The sequence below is a fragment of the Miniopterus natalensis genome, chromosome 12 (assembly GCF_054644295.1).
Source record: "Miniopterus natalensis isolate mMinNat1 chromosome 12, mMinNat1.hap1, whole genome shotgun sequence".
NCBI lineage: Eukaryota > Metazoa > Chordata > Mammalia > Chiroptera > Miniopteridae > Miniopterus > Miniopterus natalensis.
The window spans coordinates 33,167,152-33,182,232 of NC_142092.1; the positions used below are offsets into that span (position 1 = coordinate 33,167,152).

Consider the following 15,081-nt stretch of genomic DNA (forward strand, 5'->3'; position numbering starts at 1 on the left):
TTATCCATAGTTTCAACCACCCACCAAACTAGACTAGATAATAGGCCTGGGACAAAAGAAACCGACCAGAGTTCCACCTCCTTTCTCTCTGGTTGGGCTGCTAACAAGCAGAGAAAGGAGAACTTTCCAAATGGCCTGAGACAATAACCCTCCCTGACAACCACATTATATCTGGTCATGTCTCCCTGAAACCCAAAGCATTTAACAGACAATAATCATTTTAAGCCTACCTGGAGCACGCGATGGAGAAGGCAGATGCTAAAACATCCATTTGGTCAGAGGTAAGAGGAAGCAGAAAGCAAGCAAGTGTATGTGGCAAAGTGAAAGCCACTTGTTCATTCAGGAAAAAAATACCCAGGAGAACAGGCTGGGATAAAACTGCAAAGGGCATAACAATATAAGATTGGCAACTCACAGGCTCAATTCAATCCCACAGCGTTTTAAGTAGGCACTGTGCCTGTGTTTTGCTCTGTATCAGATGCCCAGCATTATGCCAGCACAAGTTGGTGTGTTGCAAATATTTGTTGAACACTGAGCATGTTGACTCTATGTTGAGTACTAAGCAAGGCGCGATGGGAATACAGAAGTGAAGATGACCTGGAATCTTGCCTCTTAAGACCACAAAGCTTACGTATTAGTGAGGACCACAACCGTAACTCTTAACTAAAAGCAAGTGATGGCAACTATTTAACAGGATATAAAGCTCTCTGGGAATAATGAAGAGGAAGGGGTGACTTTCCATTGGAAGTTTCTGAGAACATTTGCTGGAAGAGAGGGCACAGGACTTCAAGGAAATAAGGGCTTATATTAATAGATATGGGAAAGACATCCAGATGAAGAGAACAGTGCTTTGAGCAAAGCCACTGAGAGGGGAACAGGGCAGAGTGGGACTGGGGAACAGCAGCTGGGAGGGTTCAGGAGACCCCACTTCTTTCATAACTCTTTGGACGGAGCTGGTGTCTTGCTACCGGGAGGCATGAAAGCTGGGAAGGCTCACCATCATTTCTGCAAGCACCAGGACTGAAGAAACAGAAAGAGACCTTGAATTCTATCAAACTAAGGCCAAGAACAACAGCTCAGAGTCAAGAGAAGGGAACAGAGATTAAAATCAGTGAAAGATAAAATGTTTGCAGAGAAAGAAAAAAATAACAAAAGTATAGAAAGCCCAATGATCCTTAATCTTGCCAGCCATCCTTAACAAAACCAAATCACAAAGTAGTGAGAACAAGGCAAAGACAGACCAACTTTCACAGGACCTGAGGGCTGGTCCCTCACACAAGAGGGAAACGGCTGCCTTTCTGCCAAATACATTTCTGTGCAGTCACTTAAAAGTGAGCTACTGAATGAATGAGCTGGCTAAACTGAAGTATTTCTACCGAGCTTTGAGTGGTTCCTTCTGGTAGTCCCCAAATGACACCCCCATTTAAATTCACCACGATTTGGAAAGTTTACTTTTTCATCAACCAAATGGACAGAACACCAAATAACAACACTCCAGAGGAAAAGCCCCCAGCTCTAATCCCCCTTTACCTTTTGAAGATTTTTCTGGCCTTGGGTTTCTTCACTTAAAAGCAGTAGGTTCCAGCAGCTGTTTTCTAGTGCCCAAAGAACATCCGTGCACCCCACAGAGAATTCACAGCTCGTGCGTGCGTGCGTGCGTGTGTGAGATGCAGCAAAGTGTAGAAGGTAGTGCTCAGGGCCTGCTGGGATTCCTTCTGGGACAGGCTGACAGAGCTTGTGATGTGATGTGACGGTCGTTCCCCCTCACACAGCTGAACAGCTGTCCCTGGGGCAGACGTGGAAGCCGTGGAGAGTGTGGTGCTAATGGAAAAATCTGGTGGCGCAGGACTTCGGTTTTGTAATTTTTTCCTGTAGGCTGCATTGCTGGAATGGTTTGACATGCAAACCATTCCTTCCCTCCTCCCCTCCCGGCCTACAGACTTCCAGGTCTCCACCCGGTGCTATAAAAATGAGTGCATCATCTGGCTGCGTGAGCCCTGGGAGGGGCGGGGCCCCAGGGAGGGCACATGCTACTGAAAGCCTGCAGGTATTCTGCCTCCTCTGCCAGGTCAGCGAAGACAAATCCGTCTTTGTCTTCACAGTTGGAGGGGATCATGCCAAGCGGGCTGCCTCAAAAGCCATTTCCCTGATGCGTTCCTGATTTCAACAAAGCCTCCCACCCACTCAATCTGAAATGCTGGGGAAAAAGAAACAAATGCCCCAGACCTTGGTGGATAGGTGGAATTAAATGAGGGGGATACTGAGAGCAGAGAGAGTGAACTATTTTGGGTGTTAGTTATAAAAACGTAAGAGTTGATGCACATGGACTAAGGTTTTAAAGATATTAAGCAGCTGCATTATGAATTATTAGAACTATCACATCTGTCTCCCTCTTTTACATTTCTAGTCTGGGAATATGCTCCCCTTTTTCTCCCAGGAGACTCTTAAATGTGCCTCCTGGACAGAAACACTGATTACGCCTTGGCCTGATGGACAGTTGATGCCAGAGAAAGGGGGGTCAAAAAGAACATGGGCAGGGATGGGAAAACAGAGCAGGACAGGCTGAATCAATGTTTTCACAAAATTATCTGCAAAGCTGATGGGATTTATCAACTAAACCAAACACTGTGAGACTAAATTTAGAAAATCACATGACTATCTCTTGATTCTACCTAACTGAAATCACATCCAAAATATAAAAGATCCCTTTGAGAGAAAACTTTTCCAATTAAATAAATTCATGATAAAGAGCCTAAAATAAACTTAGCACTTGTGATTAACAGCTAGTGGCTTCCATAAACGATTACTCCAGTACCAGCTCCTTTAAGTAAAGGTTCACATGGTCAAATTGCAACCATGTCCACAACCTTTGATCCAGCTGGGACAAATGTCATGGATCACTCAAATCTGGCTTGTCACAAACAAGACAGAGCAAGACTGGTACAAAGGTTTAACTTCCAGGATAAGAATAAATCCCATGAATCCAGCAAAGTGTTCCTTGGCCCAGTTGTCCCTCATGTCGACAGTTCTGCTTTTCTATCTGTTGGTTAGAAAGGCCTTCTGAATATTATGGGATATTATTTAATCTGAAATTTCAGCCATGGCTTGCTCTAAGAACTGCTAGGATTAGAAATCTAGTCACTATTATTATTTTTTAAATCCTCAAAATAGTGGCATGCTTATTTTTAAGTTGTGAGATCACTAAGGTTATAGATATAAATGGGCTGCACAATCTAAAACTTCTCATTTTCAGGTTTCAGAATGAACAACAACCCAAAAGCAGAACCGGGCTTACTTAGCCTCTAAAACATGAGCATAATCCTAAAGCCTACGGAAATGAGTAAACCACAGCTTACTCCAAAAATATCCAGCAGAGAAGCCAAGAGAGGAAAAAGGGAAACCTCAATTTATTTTTAATTAGAATTTCTAGAAGTGTTTGAATGACTCTTATCGAATCTGATTTCCTGATTGGGTCTTCCTTGAGGTTTTTATCAGAGAAGTCTACTCAATGAAATTTTAATTAAAATCTGTTGCCAGAGAAGAGCAAGAATTCACTACTCTTGTGAATTTGAGAACTATGCTAATATTTTCATGCCAGATCAAAACAAGCAGCTTTTTTATAGAAAAGGACCCCAGAGCAGAAACTGCGAGCCTTAGTCACTCATTTCCCAAGCCCATACAAACCTTTCTCAGAAACTACACAAAGGAGATAGACTGGAAATACCCAGGACACAGGAAAAGGGCAAACCCTGGAAAAGGAAGCTGTACTTGTGATGGGCTGAGCTGGCTCACCCAGGTCCTTCAAGAAAGAGGGGAAGTGCATAGTCAGAAATCCAGGCCAATACTCACGATGGGAAGTCTGCGGCCGAGCAGGGCACAGCGCGCTCAAACCCTTGCAGGAAGCGCTGTTTTAATCCTTTGATTCACTGTGTGGTCTTAGAATGATAGTAACAGCTCAAGTCCTTAACATAGTGAGTTCTCCCTACTGGGTCTTTATTTTGTGTTTTTTCTTTCTTTTTGGCACCCACAAAGCATCTGGGCAGAAATCTCCAACCAGGGGGTATCTTTGCCCAGCACCCAGCTTCTATCCTCCCTACACTCCAGGAGGCTGGTACTTGCTGAAGTACCTTCTTCCGCTTAGCTGGAGAGCTAATCGCCTGTCGGAACTCCTACGCTTAACCCGTTGTGACTCGCTCAAGGTTTGGAACAAGAAGGTTTATAAGGTGAAGATGGTTACAGACTGATTGGGTTAAAATGCAAGCCCCATAAACAGGCAGGCACTCTTCAGAACCTCTGAAGGGGCTGGATGAATTCTGGGGTTTTGTTTAACGAGACAGGCAGGACACCGAAACCAAGGGTCTCCTATTTGTAGGTAGTCTTGGCATTTCAACAGTTATGAAATTCAAATATAACTACTTTTTACTTAAAAAAAATACATATCTTCTCATACACCATCACTATGAGAAAATAAATTATTTCATTTATAAACTTCAGTGTGAAATTAGCCTTCAATAAATTAACAAGGAACCGTTTCTTTTAAAGTTGAAATGCACAATCTAATTACATTCAATTATTAAACACATCAAATAATGGATGAAACTGCATGATGTACGAAATGCATATAAGGTATTAGGTGTTTGTTAATTTGGCTCTATAAAATAATTCACACTAAGAAAAACAACAACTTATCAACGTAACCTTTATCGTGAAGGACATTTTCTTCTTAACCATTCAATTTCTGGGTTTTATACATTTTCTGAAATTACATACTTTCCCCTTGATCTGTTTAAGAACTTCACAGACACCACACTTCTGATTTGTAATGTCAATAGAATGCCTTAAACAAAGAAAAGAGACTCTCCATATTGAACTTCTGATTTAGCCATTTAACTGCCTGAGCTGGACAAGTTGTGTTTTGTCATCTGAAAGCTCGGCAGGGAGGTTGGACAGGTGAAAATAAAAAGGATCCCCTCCTCTAGGCGCCTACAGGATTTTGTTCTGCCCTCTCAGTCAGTTCTTCTGATACACCCTGCACACACCACTTAGGGGAGAATGCCAAGCACAGGGCGTAACACACGTTTGATCCTTCTGCAGATTGAATCGAGAGACCCTGGCAGGTCATGCCGGCTGCCCACAGACAAGGCGGCCCCCGTTTCTCATCGGCTCACCCTCTGCCTCTGAGCTAGAGCTAACACCGACGACAAGCCTGGGACTCACCGCCCAGAACACGCCACCTCCGCTTGCTCCGGGACTTTCTCCACAGATGGTCTCAGAAAACGCCGGGTGGTTCCGGCCAGACCAGTCTGTGAAAACTGGTCTTGTACTTGACAAACAGCACGCAGTTCCTGCTGTCAGGGTCACCGCAGTGGGCTCAGAGTTCTGTTTGAGAAATACTCCTGCCCAGAAAAAATATTTACACAACGGAGAGTGGGCTGCAGGGCACCGCAGCGTTCCACCCGCGCTGCCAGGAGTCCCTGGCTCTGTCTGACTCACCGGGGGTATCAATGGCCTTTGCACCTCGTTTAAGATCTGCATGGAGACAAAACCTGGGGCCGAATAACTGACTAGGCCACATATGAATGTATTCTATTAATTTAAAATGACAACCGCATTTTAATGCAATTCAGTAAGGACTTTAATAAGTAAATAATGTATCTGTCTAGGAAAAAATATATATTTAGGCTGTAAAAGGGAAATAGCAAGAGAAGGAAAACCTGCAATAAACAAGCAACGGCAAATATTAGCAACAATAAAGATGGTGATGGCGGGCATAAAAAGTCGCTCCATAACGCTCATCTACTTGTTTCATTTAACTGTTAGACTCAGGAGAGCAACACAATTCCTGCCTCAGTGTCACAGCATCTGACAGGACCTGGCACGGTGGCACCTGTACAGGTGTTTATTAGGTCAGGAGCACATGACAGGGACAGCAGAAAGACAGTGAAGTCCTCTGACACTGACCAGCACTTTATATCTTAAAAAGTGGTGTTGTGTGTGTGTTTTTATGGCTCTTGTTTTATTTTTTTCTCACAACAATCCTGTGAAGAAGGCAGGACAGGTATTATTATCTTCATCCGACAAATAAGCTACTTATTATTTGGCTTCTGAAGAGATGCTAAGCTCTAATTAAAGTTGCACAACATTAATTAAGTGTTTAGAGAGGTATCAATCAATGCATCCAGTTTACAATATGATTCAGAAACCTGGGAAAAAGTGGACTATCCCCATCCCTAAACTCCACAGAAATACAGCAATTTGCCTAACTAATGACCCCTATAAAAAGAGAAAACAGTCATGATCAATTTATGATACTCACTCATTACATTAACAAATGACATTAGGGTACTCTTAGTGATACCAAAATAAAATGTTTTAAATTAATAAAAACAAAACTGTACCAGTCATCAGAAGTCCGATGAAGGATCTAGTGAAAAAGAAGTAACACTGACAAATGATTGATACGGACAGGGTGGGCAGTAAGAAAAAAGATGCAACAGGTAAGGCTGCCAGGTTTAGCAGATAAAAAGAGGACACACAGTTAAATTTGAATTTCAGGTAAACAAAAACACTTTTACAGACTCTGTCTATAGGAGACCCTAACTTCCACTGGGAGGTAAGATTGTCTTTTTATTTTTTTATTGATTTCAGAAAGTGGGGGAGAAAGGGGGAGGGAGAGGAGAGCGGGAGGGGGAGGGAGAGAGAGAGAAACATCAATGATGAGTCAGTGATCGGCTGCCTCTTGCACGCCCCCTACTGGGGATCGAACCCACAGCCCAGGCAAGTGCCTGGACCAGGAATCGAACTGCGATCTCCTAGATCATAGGTTGCTGCTCAACCACTGAGCCACGCCAGCCGGGCAGAGGGTAAGATTCTTGAGGGTGGGTATTTTTGCCTGTTTTGTTCACTGCTATGTCCCCAGTGCCCAGAACAACGCCTGGGCACATTGTAGGTGCTCGGTGATATTTTCCATGCACTAGTAAAGTTTATTTCTTAAGCTAGGTGGTATGAACACGGGTGCTTGTGTAAACTCTATGCATTTTGTATGTCTGAAATGCATCATAATAAATTTTACAAATGGCAGTATTAACTAACTGCTCTCATTTTCAAATCAGCACCTTTCACCCAATCTAACTGCAGGGCTCACTGGGGCAGACATTGTATAAAAGGACTTGTGACTCGTCCTTCACCCAATTTAGACTCTAAACAGGGACATGGAAGTAGGATGATCAGTCGTCAGGTGGTTTCTGTGGCCAAGGGTGCAGTGTGGCCAGGTGGTGTTTTTTTCAGCTGCTCTACTTTTTTGCTTTTGCTTTATTCTTAAAACCATGAATAGTGTTTCTTTTGCCAGTGCCCTGACCCAACTTCTCATGGGATTTCTCCTCATGTTCTATGGAGCCCAAAGCAGTGATTTTTTTCAGAGGAAGGTGTGGGAGGTCCCCTTTTGGGCATAGCACATCTAGGGCAAGTATAATTTTAAAAAACATATTTAATATTATACTTTATCTTTGGAAAATAAGAAAAACAACATATCATTTACTCCACATTTAAAACTCCTACTAAACTATCCAAATAATTTATCTTTTTCTCATGGGAATGATTAGTAACCAGCCTTCATTAGCTGCCATAAAGCCTTCATCCCATCTTAATCTGGGGCCTGTGAATGTTATGTTAATTACATTTCAAAATGGTATATTTATAACCAGCATACACTTTTGCACTGTTTGAATTTGCCTTAAAAACAAAAACCAAACAAACAAAAACCAGTGGGCAGGTATTGGTTTTATAACACAGAGTGGGAGAAGAAAAGGTAAAATGATTTTTATAAGCACAATCTCAGTTCTGTGAAATATAAGGTGTGCCCCCAAAATGTATACACATACTTTGAATAATTATGAAGGCAGTGTTTATTAAATACATTTCAAAATTGAGCTGTTAAAGTGTGTATACATTTTTGGGGGACACCCTGTATATAAAATTTAAAGACTGTACGGAAAATGAGAAAAACATTTATCTCTGGGTGGTAGTATTATCAGTAATTCTTGCTTTATTTTTTAGACAATACTACACATCTATATTTAAAAATGTTCTATACTGAGCATCACATATATGTATATGTACTCACATGTACATGTAGATACAATGTATATATGTTTACATGGCTGTGTTGTGTGTGTGTGTGTGTGTGTGTGTGAGATTAAAGTAATTGTGTGTGACTGAGTCTCTAATCAGATTTGCTTACAGGCTCACAGAGGTCATGGTGACTAGAATTAAAAAAACCTTCCCTTGCCTGGTCCAGATACCTGTGCACATTAACAATCCACACCCTGAAACCCAGAAGTCGCAAATGAGAGAGCTTTCCTTTGCATTCAAACTCAGTGCCCAGACCCATAAGGCAGGATACAGGGGAAGAGGAATGGTTACAGCTGGATCATCAGACTTCAGGAACAAACAGAAAAGAGAAACTCCAGGACAAGTCAAGTTGGAAAAGGAATCAGGGACAAAGGGGGTAGATATCTAAACCTTTGAAGATAAATTTGTCAGAGACCCCAGAGAGACGAGGTCTGAGGCCCCAACAACTCCCGGCCCTGCCTTCTCTGAGTGTGTGAATGGAAGTGAGGGCAGGAAAGGGAAGGGAGATCACAGCATCACAGGATTGAAACCCACCCACGACTCTCAAGAAAGTTCACAATGCTTCAGTCTCCTTCCTTATCAAATATTCTGATAAAGAAACAGGTAATTGACTGAGTTTCTCTGTGCTGTCACACAGGGATGAGAGTGCTGGCGATGACGGGAACAGCACAATCTCACAGGATCACTGTGAGGATTAAGTATGATAATACAGGCAAAGCACAGTAAGTGCTCATTAAATGTTAGATATTATCATTCATATTTTATTGCTGACAGCAGCCCTAAGAAGAATTTAGAAAAGTCCCAAGAAGGCAGCAGAAAGGACAAGCAAAAGAATGGGTGAGATAAACAACTGAATTTATTTGGGTTTGCATTCTTGCCAGAGCGGATACTTGTAGCTGGGACTGCTGGAATAAAAAGTCACATACATGTATACCGTATACAAAAGTAAAACTCAGAATTGATTAAGGACTTAAATCTAAGACCTAAAACTGTAAAAGTTCCAGAAGAAAACAGAGGTAATAAACTATTTCATATCGGTCTCAGTAATATATTTTTGGATATGTCTCCACAAGCAAGGTAAACAAGAGCAAAAATAAACAAATGGGATTTCATCAAACTAAAAAGCTTCTGCACAGCAAAAGAAATCAACAAAACAAAAAGACAACCTACCGAATGGGAGAATATACTTGCAAATGATGTATCTGATAAGAGGTTGATATCCAAAATAGAAAAGGAACTCACACAACTCATAACGAAAAAATAAACAATCTGACCAAAAAATGGAAGAGAACTTGAAGAGACATTTCTCCAAAGAAGATATACAGATGGAGAACAGACCTGTAAAAATATGCTCAACATCAATAATCATCAGGGAAATGAAAATGAAAATCACAATGAGATACTGTCTCAGACCAGATAGAATGGGTATTATCAAAAAGTCCACAAATAGCAAGAGTGGGCAAGGATGTGCACAGTTGGGACTGGAAATTGGAACAACTACTATGGAAAACAGTATGGCGATTCCTCAAAAAACTAAAATAGAACTACCATATGACCCAGCTATTCCACTTCTGGGTATTTATTCTAAAAAAATGAAAACACTAATTCGAAAAAATATATGCTCCCCTATGTTCACTGCAACATTATTTACAAAAGCCAAGATATGGAAGCAACTGAGGTGTCTATCAATAGATGAATGGATAAAGAAGATATGGTACATATATACAATGGAATGCTACCCATCAATAAAAAGGAATGAAATCCTGCTACTTCCAACAACATGGATGAACCTAGAGGGTATTATGCTAAGTGAAATAAGACAAAGACACATACATGGTTTCACTTATATGTGGAATTTTTAAAAAAATGTTTTTATTGATTTCAGAGAGAGGAAGGGAGAGGGGGAGAGAGAGAGAGAAACATCAATGATGAGAGAGTCATTGATCAGCTGCCTCTTGCACGCCCCTGACTGGGGATTGAGCCTGAAACCTGCGTATGTGCTCTGATAGGGAACCGAACCGTGGCCTCCTGGTTCATAGGTTGATGTTCAACCACTGAGCCATGCTGGCTGGGCTATATGTGGAATTTTAAAAAAATCAAAACAAACAAACAAAACAAAAACAGACTCATAGAAACAAAGAAAAAAACTGATGGTTGCCAGAGGAGAGAAGGGGTGGAAGGATGGGTGAAAAAGGTGAAGGGGAATACAGTTGATAATATTGTGATAAATTTGCACAGTGACAGATGGTTACTAGACAGTGTGGTGAGCACATCGTAAGATATATAAATGTCAAATCACTATGTTGTACACCTGAAACTAATATAACATTGCCTGCCAACTATAATAAAAAATTATTGCTTTGGGGGAAAAAGTCACATACATGGGCTGGGTGTGCCCACTTCAGAGGTCTCTTCCTCCTGCTGTTACCGTTAAAAGTACCCCTCCCTTCTTTTTTTTTCTTTTTTTTAACAGTTTACATGCTACATTTGTTCTATAAATTTCTCCCCAATTTTATAGAACCAATATTGGAATAGATATGCAAACTACATAGGTCTCTAATATAACCAAAGTGAGAAGCAGAATGTAAGTAAGTCTTTATGATTCACAACATGGCTTGTTGCATATTGCACTGGGAAAGTCACTTTATAGAATATGCCCTTCTCTTCCCCCTTCACTTTCCCTTTGTGCAGCAACATCAAACAAAACTGCTTGGGAGGAGATGCTAGGAGTTGGTTTTAAGCATCCAATCTCATTTCCTCTCTCATCCTTCAATCCCTCATAAAGGAGAGCCAGGGGAGTATACATTAAATTTGCATCAGCATTCAGAATTTTACATTTATCTTTCAACACTTCAATAGAACTGGGCTTAGGTAATAATTTACCCAGCTGATTTCTGTACATGAAGACTCTAAAGATAAAAGCAAATCATCTGAGAGAATAAAAAACAAAACCAAACAAAAACCCAACTTTAATGGATAGAATATGCTTTGAAATTGTAGTTATCTAGGCAGCTTCCTGTTATCTGTCCATTTACGAAAAGGAAAATTAGAAGTTAGTTTGAGCATACACACACACTCACACACACACTCTCCAGAACACAGTTACCTGAGGCACAGCCGTTAACCTTTGTGGTGTGAGCCATGCTGGCTTGAATCCAGTGACAGATCCAGAAAGGAGTGAAGAGTCATGCAAATTTATGCATCAAGTTCCCAAAAGCATTCAACCTGAAACAATAAAGAGAGTCCCATCAAAATGGATCGTTTAAAAATATGTACAACACTAAATCTTAGACTTCTGTTTATGAAGATGCCTGCTAATGGAGAAAGCAGCTCTGAATGGGGGGAGAGAGCCTGTGGATCGAGGTGGTGGCTGCCCCGGACCTGGCCACAGTGCTAAGGGAGTAACATGCCCACAGGTGCACCAGTGGACGGGCCCTGAAAGCGGATCTCTAGACATAATACCCTTATGGGAAACAAAACGGGCTATCTAGAAATGTGACATTTTAGGAAAGTGGCCTTCAAATACAAATGACCTCCCAAAGTATATCATTCTCTAGTACTTCACAAACTTTTGGTTTTTTTAAGCTTACCCTCCTCTCCAAATGTTGGTTCAATAGTCTCATTTACTCAATTTCAACTTGAAAGCAGTTGTTACACTAAATGTTCACATTTTTAAAAAAGATTAACTTCTTGCCATTTTATTTGAGATATCTCAAGTCTTTCACTTAAAACACGTACCTAATCTAGTTAGTCCCCCTCTTGAAAACAAAAGAACTTCAATATTTCCCATTGTCCTGTTGGATCAACTTCAAATGGAGCAGTTTTAAAATATCAGGGTTCATGTTGAGCAACTTATTTCTTATTTTATATTGATTCTCTATTAAAAGTTAACTGAGATTGTCCTGGCCAGTGTGGCTCAGTTGGCTGGGCACAGTCCCACGCACCAAAAGGTTGCTGGTTTGATTTCCGGTCGGGCCACATTGCCGGGTTTCGGGCTCTATCCTGGATAGGGGTTGTGCAGGAGGCAGCTGATCCATGTTCCACTCTCACATTGCTATTTCTCTCTCTCTTTCCCTTCCTCTCTCTATAAAAGAATCAATGCAAGTCTTTTTCCAAAAAAAGTTAACTGAGATTACTATAACATGACTTACGTTATGGTCACAAAATTTAAAACAAATGAAAAAAACAAAAGAAAAATAATAGGAAAAAAGCATCGCTCCAACCTTTGCAAAGCAAACCATGATATGGACAAGTATTCCATTTCCACTATGCCCGAATTCTAACTCTAGACCCAGAAAATCAGAAGAAATTTAAAAATTCCAAGCTCAAAATTGAAGTGTCAATTCAAAAATCTACGTGACCTCCCAACAACAGCAGAATGCTAAAATAACAACATATCCATACATACTGGAATCTAATGCAGCCACTGAATTTACAAGGTTTTACTAATACAGAAAAATACTCAAAGTACATTGATTAGAAAACTATTCTATCACAAACATAATTTTGTTATAAATATGTATGTACACATGTAGACATTTATTCAAAACAAGTAGAAGTAAATACACCAAAATGATCATTGTGGTTGCCCTGGGGTGTTGTACAATTATAACTTTACCTCCTTTACTACCTTTGTAATAGTAAGTATTAATAAGAGGCATCAGATACTTCCTGTCAACTTTGCTTTTATTTAATTTACAGTGCATTAGAAAAAGGGAAATATATTTTTAAAATGCTATGCAGCCCGGCCGGGCGTAACTCAGTGGTTGAGCATCGACCTAGGATCCAGGAGATCAGGGTTCGATTCCCGGTCAGGGCACATGCCTGGGTTGCCGATCAATGACTCTCTCATCATTGATGTTTCTATCTCTCTCTCTCTCTCCCTCCTTTCCTCTCTCTGAGATCAATAAAGATACATTAAAAAAAAATAATGCTATGCAAAAGTAAGCTATCAGACCCCAGTCATGGAGGTTAGAAGAAGTCAGAAATATAATAAAAAGGAAGATGACACGGCTGATCGCTTTGATCACGCGGGGTGAGAATTTCTTCCTCACTGTTTGAACGGGTTTGTACCACAGTTCAGGGCTAACTGCTGTGAAAGTGGCTCAGTGAAAACTCGAAAGGATGGATTTTTTACAGGCTGCTTCTGATGGGCGTGCTCCCCTTCATGGCTTTTCCAGCTACAATGACTACCTCTCAGCTCACTGCAGAGACCCAATTCTCAGCTTCCACTGCAGGCCTCCCAGCTGCTCGCTGCTCCCCAGTTTCTGTCGGGCAATGCACCAGGAGGGCAGGATAGCTGTAATCTCCCTGACTATGTGGCAATCACCTGACATTCTGCTGGAAAGGGGCACTGGTTCAGGCCCAGGGCACTGAACTTGGAGAGCAATCACCTCTGTGCACAGGCAGAGCTGGCTGAGTCAGAGGCAGGCTTTAGGGATAGAGTGAGCATTATCTTTAAGAACAGGAATGACTATACAGGCCTGACAAACGTACCTTTGTAAAAAAAAGAAAGAAAAGAAACAAATGGAGACTGGGTGGTCTAAAAAGGGGGGGTGGGGGAGGAAGAAGCCCAGCTTCTGAAATTATTCAACTAATTATACTTTTAAAAGCCAACGGCAACAAAAACCTAAGCGAAATCCCTGTTTACTGGCCCTTTTCTAGCATGATGTGTTTGCACTCTTGCTTCATGGTGGCTTGTAAATACCACCATTCAAACTCTTGAGGGCAAGCAGAAGGCAAGAAGGAACAAGCTGCATGGGTTATGGATGCATGAACTATGTGGCAAGGTATTTTGATGGAGTTGTGCCCACGATCTTCCTAGTCAAGCTTCATAAACTTTGCTCCAAGGTTCTCTCCCATTATCGAACCTCTTTCACCAGGCAGATCTTTATCTCAGATTCAAGTTGGACACTCCCACCCTCCTGCAAACTGAACAATAAAATCAAAATGAGGGGGAGCTTAAAATTAGGAGCTACAAGCATATCAGTGGTAAAATAACAAGACATGCCTGTCACTGGGTGTGGGTCCTGGCAGTCTTTGTGCAAAAACAAGTTTATATTGTGTATTGATTTTTCCCAGTTATTGTTCATGCCTGACAGGTGGCCTCAAATTGGGAGGACTCAGTCTTCTTAATGACATGTAGATTCTTATGTCAGTGTATTGTATAAGCCAGAAAAGGTTTAGCCATGATCCATTCTCTGTTACAGATCAATAAACTGCTTCTTTTCTCCCTCAGAGAAGACTGCAAACCAGTAAATCTTAAGTGGTACAATGGTGGCTTAGTTCTGCTTATTAAGACAGAGCACGTCTTTGAAAGGATTTAGGAAAACACATCAACAGAGAAAATAAAGAATCTGTCTTCTCTGCTTATTTCGAGGCTGATCTGCATTGAAAAACATGTTAGTAGCTCCCCAAGTACAGTGCAGAGAATAATGCAGACATTATATGAATTAAGTCCTAAATACTTTCCATTAGCTTAATACAAACAAATAATAATAAAAAAAAAGCTCACTATAACTTTTCTAAGAACATATCAATAAAAACAAATAGATGAGCCCAGCCAGCGTGGCTCAGTGGTTGAGCATCAACCTAGGATCCAGGAGATTGCGGTTCAATTCCCGGTCAGGGCACATGCCCGGGTTGCGGGCTCAACCCCCAGTGGGGGGTGTGCAGGAGGCAGCTGATCAATGACTCTCTCATCATTGACGTTTCTATCTCTCTTTCTCCCTTCCTCTCTCTGAAATCAATAAAGACATACTTTTAAAAAAACAAAAACACACACAAATAGACGAAATTGAGGTTTGATATATACTCTAGGCTAGCATTGCCAACCAATCAAATGCCACTGTCTTGGTTAGAACCAAGATGATGATGATGGTGACAACACTGATGACACTGTTGATGGCAGCCAGGGTGTATCAAGCTCTTATTACTATTAGTTATGGAAAT

At 41.1% G+C, this 15,081-nt stretch overlaps 1 protein-coding gene across 3 annotated transcripts in view; it reads right to left on the reverse strand.

The window, feature by feature from the left end:
• KANK1 (KN motif and ankyrin repeat domains 1) overlaps positions 1 to 15,081 on the reverse strand; it is a 180,321-nt gene that overhangs the window by 48,869 nt on the left and 116,371 nt on the right. For all 3 annotated transcript variants that reach the window (XM_087822690.1, XM_016214255.2, XM_016214256.2), the window contains exon 3: positions 11,237 to 11,355. In XM_087822690.1, coding sequence (XP_087678816.1) covers positions 11,237 to 11,273 — 37 coding nt within the window. In that variant the 5' untranslated portion in view covers positions 11,274 to 11,355. The remainder of the gene's footprint in view (positions 1 to 11,236; positions 11,356 to 15,081) is intronic.